Source organism: Aythya marila, assembly GCF_965140915.1.
Source record: "Aythya marila genome assembly, chromosome: Z".
Lineage (NCBI taxonomy): Eukaryota > Metazoa > Chordata > Aves > Anseriformes > Anatidae > Aythya > Aythya marila.
In genome coordinates this window covers 36464502-36486977 of record NC_139080.1, presented here as the reverse complement: position 1 = coordinate 36486977, position 22476 = coordinate 36464502, and the positions used below count along the sequence as shown (strand labels likewise).

At 39.5% G+C, this 22476-nt stretch overlaps 1 protein-coding gene across 1 annotated transcript in view; it reads right to left on the bottom strand.

The window, feature by feature from the left end:
* The window catches only part of ADAMTSL1 (ADAMTS like 1), a 198426-nt gene that overhangs the window by 134075 nt on the left and 41875 nt on the right, over positions 1-22476 (bottom strand). The window contains exons 4-5 of the mRNA XM_082783255.1: positions 18814-19050; positions 1483-1609 (exon numbers count right to left, since the gene is read on the bottom strand). Coding sequence (XP_082639381.1) covers positions 1483-1609; positions 18814-19050 — 364 coding nt within the window. The remainder of the gene's footprint in view (positions 1-1482; positions 1610-18813; positions 19051-22476) is intronic.

Sequence of the window (22476 nt, the reverse complement as noted above, 5' to 3'; positions counted from 1 at the left end):
TATGAGGATTATTTATATTCAAGAAAGAATACTTTTTCTTTCTCTTCCTTCCTTCCTTCCTTCCTTCCTTCCTTCCTTCCTTCCTTCCTTCCTTCCTTCCTTCCTTCCTTCCTTCCTTCCTTCCTTCCTTCCTTCCTTCCTTCCTTCCTTCCTTCCTTCCTTCCTTCCTTCCTTCCTTCTCTTTCTCTTTCTCTTTCTCTTTCTCTTTCTCTTTCTCTTTCTCTTTCTCTTTCTCTTTCTCTTTCTCTTTCTCTTTCTCTTTCTCTTTCTCTTTCTCTTTCTCTTTCTCTTTCTCTTTCTCTTTCTCTTTCTCTTTCTCTTTCTCTCTTTCTCTTTCTCTTTCTCTTTCTCTTTCTCTCTCTCTCTCTCTCTCTCTCTCTCTTTCTCTTCTATCTGCCTTCCCGCCTTCCTGCTTTCCCTCCTTCTTATCTCCCTCTCTCCTTCTCTCCCTTTTATCCATCTGTCATTTCTTGTACTAATTACTCTTCTATGTCCTGTCCTCTGTAGCTCAGCACAACAATTTGTAAAAAGCTCCTCTCACCACCCTTTACACAAGCTGAATGCTGTCTGTATAGGAACCCACAACTGTACATGCACTCTTCAGTAGATACTATGCTGTTACTTTAAGCTTTCAGGTCATGTACATTTTCATGGTAATGAAAGAAATACGGAAAAATAGTAAGAGCAGGTCTGAGTAAACTCTAATGCCACTGATTACAGATGGGGGCAGACTTACAGGCTAACGTTTTTTTTAGGTGTATCTACCTAGGTATAAGGGCATGCCAACCTTTCTACCCTTCCTTCAAAGTGACCAGACATGCTTCATCTCTCATACCAAAGCAGTTATAGTTCCCTCTGTGGTAGTGTAACCAGGCTGTTAAGCCTACCTGGGGGTCCAGATAAATTAACCCCATCAATGGAACACACTCATGATACTTCATCACTTCCAGTCAAAGCTGGCTCAGACAGTTTGGGAAGGTCCATGAGTGTTTGTACCCTTTCAAGCAGGCACAATTTGACTGCTAGCATGCAGAAGAAGCTGTGCTTCTGGTATAGATTTTGGTATGGAGCATTGTGTCAGGTTGGCACCACCATCCCCACTCAGGATTCCTTTCTGCTTGGGGGCAGGATAAGACAATGCTTTCACTACAGCATGGACTGGGTCCTATGCAGTCAGCTAATACTACCAGAACAACGTGGGTGAAGCCAGCTCTTCTCTTTCCCTGGCTTTTCCCAAACAGCTAGTGAGGTAAGATAGGGAATACACTAGTGACACTTCTCCACAATCCTTTTTGCTTTAACAAAGCCAGAGCTATAGTCTGAACAAGTGTCACTTAACCCAAGAGGGAAGAAATAATGGGGACATCTAGTATGATGATGATCACTCAACTGCCTGAGAAAGAGTGGAGTGAAATATACCTGGCAAGAAATATACATTTCACTAAGGGGAGAGATGGCACTTTACTAGAAGGGACAGCTTACGTTTATTTGCTGAGAGCTGGGACTTATACTGGCCTCGAACCAGACGGCAGGTGGACCCATCGCCATTGCAGACCCCACAGTTATCTTCCTTGACAGCGCTTCCCAGCTGGCGGTCACAGCCAACAATCTGGCAAGAGAGAAAGATGTGCAGTTCAATGTGAACACCTACTGACTGACTGCTCGATCCATCTCTGCAACTAATTACTGCCAATTTCTCTCTCAGCATCTCTAGAGGGCCATAAAGTACATTAGCAATGAAAGAGGTTGAGCAAATCTGGATGGGAGTTTCAGACATGAGATAGTGAGCAGTTTAGTATTCAATAGCTTTTGCAGTCCACAGAAAGAAAAGAGTATTGTTGGAGATTGTTCTTTTTAGGGCACAGTCAACATGTCGTGGTCAGGATCCTATCAGAAGCTGTACTTCTTAAGAATTTCAAAATGAAAAATACCTGAAGTAGGTAGGGAGACAGATACTCAGAAAACAGACATAGATAAGAGAAAAGAGTAGCACAGAGCAGCACAGATAAATAATAGTAAAATGGCTGAGATCGCAGGGAAATTTTACCTGCTATACATTTGGAAAAAACATGTGGTTTTAATTATGTTTGACAATAACCCTACTCCACACAGTCAAAGCCTGTGTTCAGACTTAAAAATCTGATAAAGGCAGAAGGAACGGTTAAACAAAAGAACTTAGAGTCAGAAGTCTAATTACCTGCTTAGAAACTGGTTTTACACTTATGTGTAAATTGTTTTGTTCAAAATTTTAAAACTTAAATAAGTAAGCTAGGCATCTCAATTCATAAACATAGTTCCCAGGATAATCAAATACAAATTTATAATTTAATAGGTTTAAAATTAAATAAATGGAATATAAATTTATTTAGCACAGTGCTAATATAGGCCTTTTCTTTGAACTTTGAATTCTGGATCCATGTTATGAATTTTATACACAAATACTTGAAATTCAATAAATTAAGCAAGTCCATACAGCATTATAATTATCTTTAAATATATTAGAAAATGAAAGGCCGCCTAGCATTCTGGCATGTAAAGTAAGCAATGAAAAAATAAATGTGTATAAGTTCTGCTTCTAAGGAGTTTGTGCTAACACTAAGCCAGAGAGTATCTATAAATGGGGAGAATTTTAAGTAAAGTGCTAAGTTCAGCTTTAAAATTTCCTCCATCAGTGAGCTTCAGTTAAAATCAGAAAGTTGACTCTTAGAAACTGTTAAGAGCAAGTAGGACACTTTTCCTCCAGGCTCATAAAAGCTGCATATGTAACTTGCCCACTTAAACAATCAGACTACCATGTCTTATTTGTGTGTGCACAATTGCAGAACCCTGCTAGTGCTAGCTGTACTTGTCATGTTGACACTTCCTCTGTTTTCTGCTGTGGAAATGTAGGCCTTGATTAAGGCTTGGTATTTGCTTTCAGCAATTCAGTTCCCATTTCTAACATCATTATTTTACTAGTGAAAGAAAAACATTTTCCTTGGTTATCTGTCATACTGATATAATTAATTTAATTTCAAACATTAGAGGTTTAGATTAAGGGTTGATGAAAACAACTGCTAAATTTCTTTGATTTTACCCACTTCTACTGGGTTAGAACTGGGTCAGTCTACCACGCTTCTGCACTACATTATAATGTCTCCATGGGAACTAACATAGGCTAATGGAGTAATAGTCAAGCAATAATGATACATTTCTTTAAGAAACTGGTCACACCCAGACTGCAAGAGATATTTTATCACATTAAAACCACCATGGCAAATAATGCTTAGACAGCTGCAACAAAATTAAGATTATCTTGACAATGACTACTATACAAAGCTTCCAATTACAGATATACTCTATCAGTCATACCATGTAAGATTTAAACTGTCTGACACAATGCCTACAACTCAGATGACTTTCATTCAAGTGCACCACTACAGATCACTAACCTCCAGGGTGAGAAGTGTCCTGCTGAAGAATGCATACATAATTGGAAAGGCCAGAATTCCCTTCCATACCTGTCCATAACATATTTTATATTAATTCAATGATTCAGTCTAGAATGGTATCCATATCTATACGTTTCCACCTATTTTGAAAAGAACACACAAACTGCATGAATGTGAAAAGGGCTGAACTTGAAACTCAGAGATGAGGAAAACAATTTCAAAAACAGCCTTTACTACTTTAAAGCCTTTTTTAACTTTGTGAATCATCAACTTGCATGTTGCCATGGGCTGCATTCTGATTAAAGTAAATTTATAAATTGAGCAATCTGGGGCTAGGTCACAACTTGTAGAGGAAACCACCAGGAAAATCTCAGGTGTAAAAGGAAGACATACTGAAGTTCATTGTTCTTTTTGAGACAGACATTCATTGCCATTGTATGGCACAAAAATAATTATTTTATTGAAAATGCTGTATTTCAAATGGAAACATTAAATACAATGGAGGCCTCAGGTGAACACCAAAATTTAAATAGCATGCACAGAACATGTACATCTTCCTGTACTTGGTAACGTCTCTCAGATAACCGTATACTTTCAGAATCTTTGACAAAATTAAATAAATTTACTATTTCTCCGCAAATTTCCCAGGTGGCTTTTTGGTTAGCTATACTAGCTATCTGTCCTAATAGATATTCAGAGCTGTTAGAACATGTATTAAATTTTCATTTAAAATCCTTATGAGTGATTACGGAAGATTCCAAGCAACAATATATATAAATATATATATTTAATAAAACAAACCAAAACAAACAAACAAACAAAAGAAAACAAAAACAAACAAACAAAAAAAAAAAAAAAAAAAAAGGAAAACTGTGGAAATGGTCAAAATGGTCAAATATCACCCTGCAGTGAGATGTTGACAAATTAGAGGGCTGAGCAACCACCAACCACATGAAGTTTAACAAGTGCAAGTGCTCAATTCTGCAGCCAGGACAGGGCAAACCTGTTCGTACATACAGACTGGGGGATGAGAAGATGGAGAAACACCCTGCAGATAAGGACCTGGGGGTTTTGGTTGATGGCAAGTTGAATGTGAGCCAGAAGCATACTCTGGCAGTCAAAATTGCCAGCTGTACCCTGGGGTGCATCAGGCGTGGCATTGCTAGCCGGTGGGGGGAAGTGATTGTCCTGCTCTACTCTGCGCTGGTGCTGCCTCACCTTGAGTACTGTGTGCAGTTCTGGGCACCACAAGACAAGAAGGACATAAAACTATTAGAGAGTGTCCAAAGAAGGGCTACAAAGATGGTGAAGGATCCAGAGAGGAAGACATATGAGGAGCAGCTGAGGTCCCTTGGTTTGTTCAGCCCAGAGCAGAGCAGGCTGAGGGGAGGTCTCATTGTGGCCTGCAGCTCCCTCACGAGGGGAGTGGAGGGGCAGGCGTTGAGCTCTGCTCTCTGGGGACAGTGACAGGACCCAAGGGAACGGCATGGAGCTGGGACAGAGGAGGGTCAGGCTGGGGCTTAGGGAAAGGTTCTTCTGTGATTAATTTAACTGATGCCTGAATGAAAAAATATTTCCAAGTTCACTTCACTGTTCACTTTGTTTGTTTGTTTGTTTGTTTGTTTGTTTTGGTTGGTTGGTTTGTTTGTTTGGTTTGTTTTGGTTGGTTGTCTCCCCTTTCTTACTGAGGGAAGTCCTTCTTCAGAGAAATCCTTCTTCAGTCTTTTGCAGATGATTACACTCAGTAAAAAGCCAGATAGGCTTTGCAATGGAGTCCTCAAAGCTTTAGAACCAAAAAGCATTACTCCTAATCTCTTGTGTTACTTTTTATTATCTCTTACATGAAAATAGTCTATAGGTTGGACACTTATAAAAATAAAAGATCAGACAAGTAAATATTAAAGTGCTCCTAAAAAAATACAGAGTTACTGAGAGGAATAATAACTTTTGCCTCAACAAGCAGGAGAAACTTAAGTTTGGCTGTGTTGGAATGAGAATATGTAACGTCCTTAACATTTCTGTCCAAATCTCTGCTCCAACAAGGCAGCAGAGAACTAACTCACAATGAAGGATGAAGGTCCAGGTAAAAATATATCACCACCACTCCCAAGGTCTGCAGAGAGTTAGCAAGGAAGGCAGAGGTGTTTCTTGAACAAAATGAACAACATGAACAAAATGAAGAACTAAAGGTTTTGGAATAGTCATTGCAATGGATTATGCTGAAGATACAACACACTAGCAGAGACCCAGCTTTCAGGAAAAGTAGGTTAACTTAGACTGCAGAGCTAGAAAACCTGTTTTTCTAGATGACCACTGACATACGGACATACTGACCTGACCAGAGTTGGTTAAAGATTCACCATGAAAATAAGCACCATGGAAGATACTGCTTGCCTGGGTCAGTAGGCAAGGAGTGAATAGGGATATTGTGCCTCTGACCCACAGCTCAGAGCAAAGGTTTGGTGGACACAGTTTGAAACAAAACACTGACATTTGTGAATCAAAGGTCTGGGGAATATTTCACTTTGAAAAGCTTTGAAATATCAACTCCTCATCTTAGTTTGTAACTGGAACCAATGTTGAAATTCTGAAGTTTCTGTGGGATGGAAACTTCCTTTTCCAATGCATTCTAGTGTTAATCTTAATATATCCTGGGGGGGTTAGGGAGATGAAGTCTGTTTCAATCCATAAAGTGCTGGGAAGGAAGCCCCTACCAGGAATGAAAATGGATTACTGCAACACATTGTGCCTAGAAATGTTCTGAAGTAAGCAGTTTTCGTATTCATTTCTATTACACATTAAGTTTCCTCCACTTAAAGAAGGGTAATGAAGCACAGACTTTCCACACTGAAATCTTCAGAGTTTCAAATTGCTGAAGTGTGGTACGAGGCTTGAACAGCAGATTGGTACCACACAAAATGTCAGAGGCAGCTCCATTCAGTTCCCTGGCAGACTAATCCAAACCCCATTAAAATAAAGAAAACTCACCTGTAAGTTCAGTACACTTAGGATGAAGTTTTTACATATTCCTAAAGGACTTCCTATGAAGCATATTGCTGTTGTGGTTAAATGCTCATAAAGCAGCAGAGGCAGAACATGCAGAGCTCTGGAAGTCACTGGCTTTTCACAGTATATGGAAGATATCAGCTATGCAATACTAGAGTGAGGAAGGCACAGGTGAGTATCACCTCCCTGCCCAGTTTAGCATCTCATCCTATGACAATATATACTCTAAAGCGGGAAGACTTTTTATTATCTTTATGGGTTTAGCATAAAAAGCTAGCAACAAAAAGCCAGAATAATAACAGCTAATCCCTAGCTGGCAGAGCCTGTATTGTTTTCTGGCTTAAGATATCACAGTTCTGCTTAGAGGTAAAGATTCCATATTACATTTTAGGCTGAAGTCCCACACTTCATGCTGAGTTTGATTCTTCCCCACTCCCAGTTTTACTCCACTGACAGCCAGTGAGTTGGCAAAACAGAATAATAGGGATATTCCTGACTCTGAGATATATAAATAAAGAAATTTTTACAAGACCTTGCAAGAAAAAAAAAAAAAAAAAAAAAAAAAAAAAAAGTTATCAAGTTAACAGAACAACTGCTTATGCATAATTTAAAGGCGTTAGGTTTCAAGTCCAATGACGGGGGTTGGAACAAATTCACTGAGTGCGTGCATGAATGTTATGCGTGTATATGTTCCCTTTCTGGACTTGAACTCTGGCTCAGTTTAGCAGATTTTTCCAGAAATAAAACTGGACCAGCAATGACAGGTTCTGCTTCAGCCCTGCTAGCCTGGAAATGCCCTGAAGTAAGAAGTTTTCATAATCATTTCTATTCAGTATTAAGAAACCCTGGGCAGGAAATAATGTAATAAAGCGAGCTTGCAAATCTAGCCAATTATAAATAAATCTCCCTGTTTTTCAAAGGGCATGTCTGCAGTTCAAACACAAGGAGTTCTGAGATTCTGAGAAAAACAAAGTTGCCCTTCACTTGGAAACTAATGTGGGGCTCAAACTGGGACTTGTGTAGATTGTCACTGCTCAGCTGAAGAAAGTTTTGGATCCAAGCCACTCTTTCAGCTGAGTTCAAAACACTATTTTACAATCAGGGCGAAGAGCTGTTGTACTCTTTAAATTATTGTGGAGAGAACAAGCTTCAGGCTGTATTGCAAGCTGGAACCAGACTGGTGTCTGTGATATAGGGACGTACAGCCCCTGTTGCAGTGGTGTCTGCCTTCCAGTTCACTTTATGTTTCGTGCTGACACTTCCCAGCCTCAGCATTTACCTAGCACAGGCTGCCTCCAGACACGACACCATCCTGTGACAGGCATGCTCTTGTGCAGCACCAAGCACCAGGCTGGATCCTCTTACCCCACAGAATTTAGGTGAAGCCACACCACAAACAGCAACTGTAAGATGATTTTCACAATGGCAAGGCAATTTGTAATTGTGCTGGTAGAAGTGGCATGTGCTAGCTAGGCCTAGTGACATGTGCAGCCAATGGGCCTGTTTGACACTTGAGCCAAGAGCAACTTACAGCTGTTCAGGCAGCATAAACAAGCTTTTGTCACTGATCAGTAGCCAAATTGTTAAAAATAACCACTTTAGTGACTGAGATCCACCATCTAGCACAATAAGGATGTGGCTGGCCAGCTCAGTAATTCAGTGTAACTGATTTGCAGATCCTGTCTGGTATCTGCCCCATCAGCCTAGCATTTCAAGGCAGTCACAATTCTCAGCTATTACTATGTTTAAACCGAGACAATGACCCTCATGGAGCCTTGCCAGCATGTTGGACACAGTACTTAGGGAGTCAATGGTTCAGCCATAGCTCTAGAAGCAAACAGCAAACATCTATTAGCAGAAGAAACTCAAGATAAGTGCCTATTACTCAGGTTTCCCTCAGGGAAAAGAATAAATGTGACCTCATTCTGAAACCGCCCTTGATTTAAAAAGAAGTAATTAAATTCATTTAAAAGCTGCAACTTTTAAATGAGGATTTATAGATACATTAAAGTCTTGGATGTGGGAAAAAGGCAACTCCTATCCTTATAGGCAAATTTCATTAGAACTAATCTTCCTGCATTAAAAGGTTGAATTTTGCAGGTTCAGTCATACATACAACCAATTTACTGTTTGCGCCAACATAAGAAAGACCAGATATATGGAAACTAAGCCACATCTAGTTCATTCTCTGACGATACACAAATCCAGACTCTATCATTCTGTAAAGAGCAATATTTAAACAGAATTAAGTTCAAAGAGTTTATAGACAGATGACAAGAGAAAACCTGCTGCAGAAGAGGCTTTTGTAATCATTCATCTTCCCTTATCCATCTTATTCATGCTTTCCTTTAGTTTTCCTATATGTGGGTTCATATGCCGATCTTCTGCAAAAGTAAGAATGAGTTTCTGCTATATTCCTGCATACCTGTGCTCTTAATTCATGGAGGAGAATGAAAAAAAAAAAAAAAAAAAAAAAAAAGGCTTTTTCAAGGCAGTGCTCTATAGCAGGTTACTACTGAAATACTAGATTTTCTCTAAAAGATTCCCACATATCATCTGGTTGGATAGCTTATTTAGCATTTCCAAGGGAAAGATTTGCCATGTTTTGTGAAAGGGGGTAAGAATACTACAGCAGAAAGTGATTGCACAGGCCATTATAAATCAAAACTCACCAAGGCAATTCTCTGTAAGTATCTTCAGAACAATGTGCTTGAGAAACCAAAAGCAAATTCTATGAAGCCTGCCCTCTGGGCCCACTCTCTTCTCCCAGACTGTGAAGCACTAAACTGTAAAAGCATTTAATTGGCTCTTGTGACACTTTACATTTGACTGTGGTCCTTTGTCAGCTCTGGCATGGCTTTGTGGCGTGCTTGATACTGACACTCAGACCTCTCTTCTGTTGGGTGTACAAGCTTCCTACTCTCAAACAGACTTCTTTTGTTGGCAGGAGTCTGTTCTCCGTCGGTCTGGATAAAGGGGGATCCAGCTGCAGTGCCTTGCTACAGACAGAGTGCCAGCATTTCTGGTGCTTCAGGCAGTCATGCCATCTGTGTTATCAAAGGACAAAATTCACCCAGAGTTCAAATAATTAAGAGGGACTGCAGGCTCCCAAGCCACTGCTGAAACTTCTAGTTTATATGGTATTCTAGCCTGCTCCTCAGTGGGTAAGAAGAGTACATGCAGGCTCTATGAGAAGACAGGATGACAAAGGACCTAAGGGGTCTGCAGTACCACCTTGTCCTGGATCTTCATGAAAACTGTAAGACCCATGGTCTTTAGTGAGACCCATACAACAGTGTTGGTGGGAACATTCAAAACCACCCAGTCAGCATGGATATACTGCTGTCTTCACACAGCACTAAACCTCCTGGGCTACTCTACGCACCTCAGGTCTTAGGTAGGCTAAGGAAATACATACACATAGACAACTTCTTAGTATCTGTAACAAGCCTCCAAATTGATCTTTTTTTTTAATTATTATTATTTTATTTTTTGTAAGCTCCTGAATTACAATGTGCTTTGCCTTGGCAAACGGATGTGCTCTGTATGCTGCTGGTCAAGTACACCATGCACAGTAGACAGTTTGTCTTCTTGGGAGTAACAGCAGGTATTGTTTCTGCTGAAAGACTAGAACAAAAAGCCTCTGCAATGGTGCCAATCTCTGTTGGATAATAAAGTGGAAAACTGATAGCTCAGGGCTGGGGAGTGAAGTTCTAATAATGCAAATGCAGATTCCTTCACACAATAAACATATCCCCATTTCCTTGCCACTCTCTGCCACAAAAATGTTGTTACCTGGCATAATAATAACAATTTAAGAATTTGACAATTACATTTCTGAGTCATTAGGTTCTCCATCCCACTCATTTATGTGTGTTGGAACAATGTCACATCAAAGCTACTTCTTTCATCTCAGAACAATGATAGTTATCAGCAACAAAACAAAATTCAGGTTTGCTATCCACATAACTTGAGATAGATGAAGATGAGAGTATTAAACAAAAGACTCAAGCAGCAGTTCAAGCTGTTCAGCCTGACACAGCTCAAAAGTACCTGACTGTCAGAAATCAAGGATTCAGTACTTTTTGAAATGCTTGGTTCCCCAGAAAACATCTAGGTTTCAATGTAGTCCCCCAAACGATGGATTACTTTTGAGTACTTATGTTCAGGAGTTTTGTGCAGACATAAGAAACTGCAAAGTAGTTTTAAGCATCAGGCCAAAAAGCTGGGCTAAGCTAAAAGACAACTTAGAATTGATCCTGTTGTAATACCTTCTGCATGTCTGGGGAAAAATAGCCACCTTTTTGCCTAAATAAAACAGTTATCTTTACACCTTTTGTACTTTTCTTCTGGAGTTTTTGTAGCTTAGAAAAGAAAAAAAAAAAAAAAAAAAAAAAAAAAGCAACAAAAAGGAGCCAGAAATAACTGAATGACAGAAGACTGAAATCCCAGCAACATTTAATTACCTACACATTTTCCCCCCAATGCTTTCTTTTGCTTTAACCTGACTTCTGTCACAGTCTTGGCAGAAGAAAAATATTAGTGAAAGGTGTCATGGGGGACTGAATGTCTCTAAAAATGAATACATGCTAATACAAACACAAATGGTGCCTGTTTGCAGAGAATTAATGGCACAAAGGCCAGCATTTCTCTATTCTGCCATCAAATGGGCAAATGATGGGTATTTTCAGTACTCTTCTATGAATGTAAAACAGCAAAACAGGTAAGAACATCTTTTTGGAAATTTATCCCTCTGAGAGTTTTCAGAGTCAGATAATATGCCAAATTAAAGTGCAGGAAAATGGGATATTTTCAAAGGAAGAACCTGATCCCCTGTGTTAATGGTAGCAAGCATGGATGAGAATAGTCATTAAAATTAGAGCAATTAGAATTGTAGGGTAGAAGAAACACAGGCTATTTTCTTCCAGGGCTTCAGTCGGGACAGGATAGAATCCTGGCCTTCTCCTTCCTCAAATCTAAAGTTGACTTGAAATGCTTGAGGAGAGCATGCAAAACAATTGGGTCACAAGCTAAGGACTAACTAAGAACAGTCTGGGGCTCATGGGCCAATTTCTGCAGCTGTGCCCCAAGTGCGTCCCAAAGGAAGACATCTATGAACTTTCAAAAGCCTGCTGAAGTGCCTATCTAATCCACGTTCTTTAAAATCCATATTTTAGTAGTAAGCAGGTTTATTGTGTCAATGAATACAACATCCATGTACCAAATATGCTACCGCGTTAAGTGATACCCTCATCCTGATTAGCTGTGTATTGAGAGGTTGAGCCAGAAACAGGAAATAGTCCATAAAACAATACTCTGTATTTGGAAAGGGAGAAAGAGAAACTGTACATCCCTAAATCATGAGTTACTCTGAAGGTTGACAGGCAATATAGCACAGTTATTACTTAAAGCAGAGCACGTCACTGTTCTGACATTAAGCACCTGCAGCCACTGTCTCTGATGTACAAATTTAGAACCATAAGCATACGCATACATGTATATACATAACAATACAAGCTTGTATATATAAAGAACATAACAATGTGGTAAATATACAGTGGGAAAAACCATTTAACAAAACATCACTGCAGAAAAACCTGCAAAAGAGGATGAGGGAAAAGATAGGTGTGTAACTTTCATACTCTTGCATATACAGTAGTAGAACTACTGTTTTGCATTTTTGTAGGTCTGATTTTGGCCCATTTAGGGACCTAGTTGACAGGTCCTTTAGGAAGTAGTTCTAAAGGGCAGAAGGATCCAGGAAGACTAGACATTTTTCAAGAATGAAACCTTAAAGGCACATGAGCAGGCTGTCCCTAAGTTCTGAAAGATATGCTAGCAGGGAAGAAAAGCTTCTGGAACTTGAGAAAAGGAAAAAACAAAAAAACAAAAAACAAACAAAGAAACAAACAAAAAACAAACAACAAAAGGAGTCTATGAAGAAGAAGCAGGCAATTCAGGAGGACTATAAAGATGTTGTGAGGTTATACAGGAAGGAAATGAGAAGGGCCAAAGCCCAGCTAGAGCTTAACTTGTCCACTACAATAAAAGGCAATAAAAATATAACTACATAAAAGAAAAGGAGAACTAAAGAGAATCTCCATCCTTTATTGGATACAGGGGGGCAACAGAATGGCAAGGGATGAGAAAAAGGCTGAGTTACTTAATGCCTTCTTTGCCTCAGTTTTTATTAGCAAGACTAATTCTTCTCAGGGTACTCAGTCCATGGAGCAGGAAGACAGAGGCAAGGGGCACAATACAGCCACTATGATCCAGGGGAAAATGATTAGCAATCTACTGGACCACTTGGACACCCACAAATATATGCAGCTAGATAGGATCCTCTCAAGGCTGCTGAAGAAGCTGGCAGAAGTGTCTGACAAACCATTTAAAAAAATTTAGCAGAGTCCTGGCTGACTGGAGAGGTCCCAGTTGACTGGAGGTTGGTGAATGCAACACCCATCTACAAGGAGAGGAAATACTATAGGCCCATCAGTATGACCTTGGTGCCAGGGAAGGTCACGAAGCAGATCATCTTGAGTGCCATCACACAGCACATACAGGACAACCAGGTGATCAGACACAGTCAGCGGGGGCTTATAAAAGTTGGATCCTGCCTGACTAACCTGATATCCTTCCATGACAAGATCACCTGCTTAATGGAGAAGAGAAAGTCTGTGTAAACAAAGACGTTGTTTACCTGGACTTCAGAAAAGCAATTGATACTGTTTCTCACAGCCCTTTCCAGGAGAAAGTGCTCTTGTTCTGGACAAATGTACAGTTCACTGGGCAAAAACATGTCTAAATGGCTAGGCCCAAAAGGTTGTTGTGAATGGAGTTAAATCTGGTTGGTGGGCAGTCACAACCTGTGATCTCCAGGTCTCAGTATTGTAGCCAGATTTGTTTAACATTTTAATCAATGACCTGGATGAGGGGATTGAATGCACCTTCAGTAAGTTGCAGATGACACCAAGATGGGCAGGAGAGTTGATCTGCTTGAGAGTACGAAGACTGCACAAGGATTTGGACAGGCTGGACGGATGGGTTGAATCCTTCCACATGACATTCAGGAAGGCTAAATGCTGGGTCCTGTGCTGGGCTCACAACAGCCCCATGAAGCCATATAGCCTTGATGAAGAGTGGCTGGAAAGCTGCCCAGCAGAAAAAGACCTGGAGGTGCTGGTCAACAGCTGGCTGAACATGAGCCAGCAGTGTGTCCAGGTGGCCAAGAAGGCCAACAGCATTGTAGCCTTTGTCATAAACAGTGCAGCCAGCAGGACTAAGAAAGTAATAGTCTCTCTATACCCAGTACTGGTGACTATTGTGTTCAGTTTTGGGCCCTTCACTACATGAAGGACATTGAATTGCTTGGGCATGCACAAAGAAGATCAACAAAGCTGGTGAAGGAACTAAAAACACATGTGTTATAAGGAGCAGCTAAGGGAACTGGGGCTGTTTAGTCTAGAGAAAAAGAAGGCTGAGCGGAGACTTCATCATTCTCTACAGCTACCTGAAAGGCACTTGCAGTGAGGAGGGTGTCAGTCTCCTTTCTCAGTTGACAAGTGATAAGAGATGAGGCAACAGCCTCAAGTTGTGTCAGAGGAAGCTTAGATCTGATATCAGAGAGAATTTCTTGATGGAAAGGTTGGTAAGGCATTGGAATGGTCTCCCCAGTGAAGTGGAGGTATTTAAGAGATGCATGAATGTGGTACTTAGAGACATTGTTTAGTAGTGGACTTGTAGTGTTAGGCAGATTGTAGGACTTGATGATCTTTAAGTTCTTTTCCAACCAATTTTTTTTTTAATTAATTTTTTTTTTCTGTATTTATATGTTATTCATGCATCTATTATACGTATCCAGGCCCTACTGGACAAAACAGCATATGAACATCCAGAAGATAATTTCTCACTTAATCAGAAATATTTTCCACTATCAATTTATTTGATCTATCACTCACTAGCAAAATCTTTTATCATAGATTTGCAATGATGAGTAATGTCAAAATATTAAGAATTAGCACTTAAGACTAATATTAGAGTGTTTTTTTTTTTTTTTGAGAAGTAGATGAAAAAACTATACAAAATGGACTTCTGGCAAAATATTCATAATCCAGTGCACTCACTGCCTCAGCTTGAGATGAACTATAGCTCTGGAAGTACAAATTTGTTTTGTTGGCTGCAATTCCATTGCAATACTTACTTCAAAAACAAGCAATACTTTTTGTTATTTCAAGCCGTGGCGTTTTATTAAATAATCTTTCGTAGTGTATTTATTTATTTTTAAGTCAGTGGTTTTCAGCCAGTGTCCATAGCATCCTGGTGTCCATAGACTGACCACTTTTACTACAGGTACTTATCAGAGTTTGTGAAAGGTAAATAAGGGGGCAGTAATCCTGCTATCTGATGACTTCACTATTCATCTTAGCAGGAAAAAGTCTTGTAAATCAATCAATCAGTCAGAGAAGATTATAAACTACCACTAGTACTATATGCTGATTGATCTGTAAATACAACAAATGAATACTACCATAAATATCAGACATTAAGATAAGATTTTATGAGATACAGTTCTCTTTAACTAACAACCCCCAAAATGAAAAGAATGTAATGGAGTGTATCAGGTTTACACAGCAAAGGCCCGTTAGCAGGGGGACTGCAGCAGAATCCAGCAGCTGCCCCGTGTCAGATCAGAGCCAGCTCCAGACAGCTCCAAAGGGACTTGCCATTGGCCAGAGCCCACGCAGGAGCAGGGGGTATGGGGGGAGCTGCCGCCCACCCGTGGGGGACCCGTGCTGGAGCAGGTTGCTCCTGGGGGATGGATGGACCCCGTGGTACGGAGCCGTGTGGGAGCAGTGCCTGAGGAGCTGCTGCCTGTGGGCAGCCCCCGCAGGCTCAGTTCGGGAAGGATGTAGAGCTTAGGGATATGGTTTAGTGGAGGGCTGTTAGCGTTAGGTTGGAGGTTGGACTCGATGACCTTGAGGTCTCTTCCAACCTAGGAAATTCTGTGATTCTGTGATTCTGTGAAGGATGGCATCCATGGGAGGGACCCCACAGAGAGCAGGGGCAGAGAGAGGCTGTGAAGGAGTGGCGGAGACAAAGCAACAGAGAATGACGGCAGCCCCCATTCCCCGTTCCCCTGCACCGCTCGGGGGTAGCAGGTAGAAGGGCGTATACAGGGAAAAGGTTTTTAGTTTGCATTTAGTTTTTCAGTGCTCTATTCTGTTAGTAATAGACAATAAATTGCATTAATCTTTCTGAGCTGAGTCTGTTTTGCCCACGATGATAACTGGTGAGCTATCTTCCTGTCCTTATCTCAACCCTTGAGCCTTTTCTGTAGTATTTTCTCCCATTTTTTCTTTGAGGACGGGGAGTGAGAGCGCGGTTATGGGGGAGTTCAACTGCTGAGATGGGTAAAACCACGAGATGGAGAAAGATGGATAGTTCTGAAAGAAGAAACAAGTGTGCTTTTTCCAGCCCCATTCTTTTCAAAGTAGCAAGCTTCCCTGAAGGCCTCCTCAGGAATGACCAGCTTTTGTATTTTTGTGTCTAATCCTGCTATTAGAGCTATAATATGTTTCATTCTGCCATTCCAGTATAAACAGAAAATAATTTAACAGGCTTTAATAACAACAACAACAACTGTAGTGGCAGCAATAATAACAAACATACAATTAGTATCAGAGTTGATTTTTCAATAGCAGAATAATCTATGACTAATGTTAAATTATTCCTGGTTTAAACTGAAATAAAAGAATGCAAAAGTTTGCCCCTTTATTTTGATTCTTTAGAGAATTTTAAAGGAGTCAGTAGGTCTTATACACCTGCATGTGTAAGAAAGCAGTCAGCTTTTAACAAAACACAGGCATACATCAAATCAATTTTTATGGATTTTTTTAATAAGCACCATACTCCTAAATGTTGCTATTAATTGCAGCATAATTCTTTAAAAAAAAAAAAAAAAGTTTTTGCAAGCAAATTTATGCTATCGTTCAGAGCCAGTGGTTACAAGTTTTGCATTTGGTGGGAGAGCTTACTTAATCATGTCCCTGTAGGAGTTAGATAAAAGGGAATGTTCTAGTAATGGACATTTTCAAAGTTTAACATTTTAATATTAGAATGCTGTAAATTTGTGAGGGCTATCATGATTTTTCATGGTGAAGGAATGCTGTTGTCTTGTTCTGTGGCTAAAATGTTAAAAGCAAGACCTCAGATGGCACACTTCACTGAGGCTCATATTACAGGGAGAAAAAAAAAAAAAAAAAAAAAAAAAAAAAGAGAGAGAGAGGGGGAGAGAGAGAGAGAGAGAGAGAGAATTAAGTGAAAAGAGTAAGTGCCTGTGAGAAAGGAGGGGACACAGAGATCCTGTGTGAACTGGGAAACTGCTGTATTATCACTTTTCCAGTCCCTGTGAATCTGGGCTCCTTGGGCTGGGAAGGAGGAATGCAGAAGCACCATGCCACATGTGTAAATATAAGAGACTTCCCAGACTGCAAGCACCTGATCAGTGAATGTGGCTTCAGGGAAGTACTCATCTACATCAGGTGCAGTTTTGGCTACAATACTGATGGGAGCTGTTCTTTGGAAACACTGTATAGCACCTAGCTGCCTGGCAAAACATTTAATAAATAACATAATCATCCTGATCTGGTGGCACACAGCCACACACAGATTCTGCCATTAATACTGGAGACAGCAGAAGCCTTGGATAACCCTTGATCACCTGAGAAAGCAAAGACTGATACTCTTGCTCTTCCTTGCCAGAGTTAACAAAAGGAATATTTGTGGAATTCAGACAATCAGAAGACAAAAATTAAATTGAAAGTGAACCAACTATGAAGACTATGATAACAGGAAGAACAAGTGAAAATGGTCAGGAAAATAGAGAAAGACAGAAACAAAAATGGAATACTTCCCCTTCAGCAGAATCAGAGACAGAAAACCAAGGAGTCTGGTTTGTGGAAGGGAAATGTTAGAAGAAACTGGATAACAGGAAAGAGATTTTGTTTTCCTTAGTAAAAGTCCCAGAATTTTTACGGTTACTGGTGATTGGGTTACAGGCCTTTCAGAGCATATATAACCATGCTCCTCACAATCCAGTGCTGCATCCTGATCAGGGTTTTTCTAGAGCCCGAAGTATGAAAGTGTGAGGGAATAGAGAGAGCTGCACTAACACTCAGGTGGCTGCTTGAGTGAATAATCAAGGGAAAACACACAGCAAGAAATATGGCAGGCAGTCACAGGGACATGGCAGGGAAGGGCACAACCCACAACCCAGCAAAGCTGTCAGATCAGAGAGTATAAAAAATGTGATGGTAGAGAACAGAACAGATGAACTGTCAGTCAAAGAAAAGGGAAAGAAGTCCATGCATTTAACAAATTACAGTATGATTTTAGAGAGCACCACATAAGGCTGGCTCTTCATCAGAATGCAGTATAATAAAATCAATGAAATATGACAGAAAATTTGATAGAAAATCAAAGAGAAAAAAAAGCAGGGGAGAAAACTTCCTAAGGTACATAATGTGGCTGAAAATACATAGAAAGCCAACAATGTATAAAATCTACTCAGATTTGAAGGAAACTGGACATTGAAACATGAACCCAAACTTTGCCTTATCTAATATTGAAGTGTGCGTGGTGCTAACAGAGATAGCACAAATGTATCCATTAGCCTGTAGTCTATAAGCAGCTCAAGCAAATAAAGTTTGATGTAGATAGGTTCAAAATAACAGTAATATATATATAAATGCAATACATAAATAAAAGGTAATAGAAATGCAACTCAGTGAAATGAAGAAGACAAATTAGGATGTCAATAAATTGGCTGAATTTAGACGTGAATTCTAGACATGAATTTAAGGGTTAAAAAGTCTCACTTTTAACAAATGGAGAAACTGAGGCCCAAAGAGGTGTAGCAGCTTGCTCAGTTATGTTACAAACAACTGGTAGATTTTCCAGTTTTGTACTTCATCACCACTATGTGGTTTGTGACTTATAGGGAGCAATAATCCTCAAAGACAACATAATTTTCTAGACCTGGAAAGCTTTTGCAAAGCAAAATAAAAAGCTAAACTTATTTTTTTAGGATACTTTCAAACTTGATCTACTACTGCAGCTAACTACAAAACAGTTCAAAACCTGAGATAACATTCCTCCAAAAAACCCAAGGATACTGTATAAGTGAGAAAATAACTTTTGCTCATTGATTTTGTATACCTCTTCCAAACAAGATAACAGTAAAGAGAACAAGACTATGAAAACAGATGACTAAAAAGAACCCTAAATGATACAGGTATGGAGAAGAAGAGAACATGTAAGAGAGAACTGAGGTAAGAAGTCATCAACAAAGGTGGCAGAGTACGGCTTCTCTCCTTACTTGGCACAAGCCGCTGATGCACATGTCCAGGGATTCAGTGTAGCACCGGGTCCCATCCAGAACCTTCGGTGCCAGTTCTACAACCAAAGCTGCCCCTCTGGCCTGGCACTTCAGCGAGCACGGGTTGTCAGGATCATTAGAGACAGGAAGCCACTCATAAAACTGCCCCTGGTACTTGACATCATTGTGTGCCGAGCACTGCTGAGCACGAAAATCACCTGCTTCTGGAGGGCAGTCCTGCAGAAAAGGAGGAGGAAAAGGTCAGTGAGTCTACTTGTGATGAGTGACCACAGTGTTGTGTAGGTGGCCAAACTTCACAGTGACAAGATGTACCCAAATTTTCTGTTTAGAATATTTCAGACTGAAATAGAAGAGACAGCTATAGCTACATATTTCAACATATACATTCAACATATACATTCAAAGTATAATTATGCCTTCTTTTCTTCTTTCCCCAGAATTACTGAAAAAACATCAAGACCACGTGTAAGTATGCAGGAGACACAAGAAACACACTTTATGTATCTTAACCACAGAACCTGTCAGTCCTCAAATGCTCTTACAAATTTTTTTCCACTTGTGCACAAATGTGCATATTTGTGTGAGCACAGCCATCCTGCCAACCAACTTTTCCTGTTTGAAGAAAAAGAAAACAAACAAACAAACAAAACTGGGTTCAGTTATGTGTTTAAATTTTCTTCACTGTTGTTTTCCCCTGTGGCTTAAATTGGTTAGTATGGAAATAGAAATAAGAAAAAATGTAATACATATTTATATTTTTCAATCTATTAGAGGCAAAGATTTTATAACTCACATAATTAGAAACTTATGATTTTACTGTGCTTTGCTAATCCTTTAGGAGGCTTGTGAGACATCTAATCTGACTCTGCACCCAGTACCCTGATATAAAAAAACAAAGATCACTCATAGTACTTCAAGTCTTTTGTTAATTTATCTTCTTGAGATTAGAAAGTTACTTTTTTTCTATCTCACAGATACTTTCTTGCTGTCATTTAACACTGAAAACCATGAGTTAACCTCTCAAGAGAACAAGAAAAACTTCAAAATCATGAGACTTCAGGCAAAATAAACATGAGCTCTTTTTATCTCCCTTCCCGTTTTTGATCCTTAAAGCCTGATATTTTCAAGTTTTCCTGTGCAAGCAACCACAAAGATTCATCTTTTTTTTGTTTTGTTTTGTTTTTGTTTTTGTTTTTGTTTTAGAAGTAATTTGAATTTCTTATAAAATTACAGGAATACAGGAGCTAACGTTTAGGAGAAACATCCACCATCATGAGAATTATGACAAAACAGCAAGTACTGGAAATACAGCTGCCTCAGATTATTAAGGCCCTACAGTCCTCCATCTTGCAGTCATAAGGAAATCTGCTCCACACTGGCATCTGGTCAAATACCAGACGAAATGAATACCTGCAATACTTTTGGTTGAGGATCATAACATTTATTTAGGGAGAAGTACTAATGTTGATTATATACTTGAAGGAGGGGGTTTTTACATATATACAACCAGATAATGTCCTTATAGGTTTTCCGTTTTATCTGTATGTCCTCAAAATAACTACCTCCTCCTGTAGAAATTCTGGTGTTATTGATGACAAACTAATTCACATATCATCCCAGCTAGGAAAATTTTGCTGCTATTCAGGCAAAATAACTCCTCTGAAGTTTAAATGGCCACCTCTGTTTCTCAGACCTTTTTCTACATCTTCATTCACTAGCTCTTTCCTGCTCCTTTAGACAGGATTTAGAGGTTTGCATTGTTTTGTATTAAGAAAACCTCTCTTAACAATCAAGCTTTCAAATCTGCTCTTGAAGAAAACTGGCAGAATCTTGGCTATAAATTCATCATTTGTATACTCTTGGCACAAACCCAGGATAATGAATCTGGCCCGTCATTCACTGTGTAGTGGCAATGTGGTTACGCCCATTATGCTTGAATGTTGAATGATGTTAGATCACACCACTCCAAACATTTCTTACAGTGAACTATGCACACATACAAGCCATGGCCATAAGCCACAGATTTTCAGTTAATTTGCTTTGTACCATGAGAGCAAATTTTCAGTTAGTTTGCTCTCTATTTGAGTGTGATGCAGCCTAAATATGACGGGTCAAGCTCCAGGCACAGTTCTGGTGTTTAAGTACAAGGAGGTAGTGCTCTTGCTACAAAAGGTTAAATGAATTAAGAAGAAGAAAAGGATTTGGGCCAAATCTTGCCGTAGAAAAATATGTATCAAATACTGATAATGTAGAGCTCATCCACTCTCTTTGGAAGCCAATACTGAAAGTCCAAGTTCATAACTGGAATCTTACTATGGGAGGACTTAAACAACATACAACTTGTCTCTTCATAACTTGTGGATGATATATATCTTTTTGAAGATAAAAGGTTGATTTTATTTGTTTGATTTTAAAATCTCCAGAAAACAAAACAAAGCAAAACAAAACAAACAAACAAAAAACAACAATCAGGCATTCAGGCCTTTTTTGTGATCTAGGCAAACTGTTAATACAGGAAAAACTTGGACAATAGCAGAGAGTGAAGAGAGCAGATTATGTGGGAATTTCATTATTCCTCCATAGTAATCTAAAAGAGCATAGTAGAGAAAAAGGGTCTTTCTGTTCTGCTTTTAAACAGACGATGAACAAGACAGTTACCACTTGACCCAAGATCTACTTTAGCTCTATTTTCACCAAAGAAGGGACAAGTAAAGAGGAACACTGTGGCCTTATTTTCTGCCAAAAAATCTTCTGATGCATGCCCTTCCCTGAATTTTTCTGTCCATAAGCAAATACAGTCAGGTCTCTCTGCCTGGCTTATGCTTGTTGCAGAGAGCCAAGCCAACTCTCTTGTTTGTTTCAAGTTTGGCTCTACCTTTGAAACTTCCTGGCTTGCAATAACTTTATTTTTTACAAAGACAGCAAGGCCCTTTAGAACACACAACATACAGAGCTCATAATCCTGCTTTGTAAAGGATTCAATACTATATTTGTTGTGTCAGATTTTATTTTTAAATCAAAGAAATAAAAAATGTACGCTCAATGTAACAAACTTTCGGGACACTGCAGGTGATCAGGACCAATGTTAAATACTCCCACTCTTTGATATAATGATCAAAATAAAACAATGGATTTAAATAACAGAGCTTGCATTTAAAAAAGTTTGCATGTGAAACCTGAAGCCATTCAAGGAATTCATTCAAGCAGTCACAAAGGCAGACATCCATACTTATCCTGGCACACAGATATGAAAAAAGGCCACAGCCTGACCCACCACTTTTCTCCTACCGAAATCCTAAATGTTGAATCCTAGGTCTGCCTAAAGACCTTGAAGATCCCTTTCTCTCAAAGGGAACTTTCCTTCCAGTTAGGAAAGCACACGTACTTGCACCTACACCCATAACACCTGCATAGCCTCTGCAATGTTCTTTATAACAAAATGGTCAAGTTAAGAAAAGTTGCAACCCAAAAGTATTACCATCATTAGACACAGGTCACTTAGACTGAAAAAGCAGAAAATGTACTGAGATTGGTACTTTTTATTAATTTGTTGTCTGTGTTTTCATTGGCTTTTAAAACTCACTATTTATTGTTTGTATTACATGTCAGTGATGATCAAGGGGAGCCTTGTTCAGTCATATA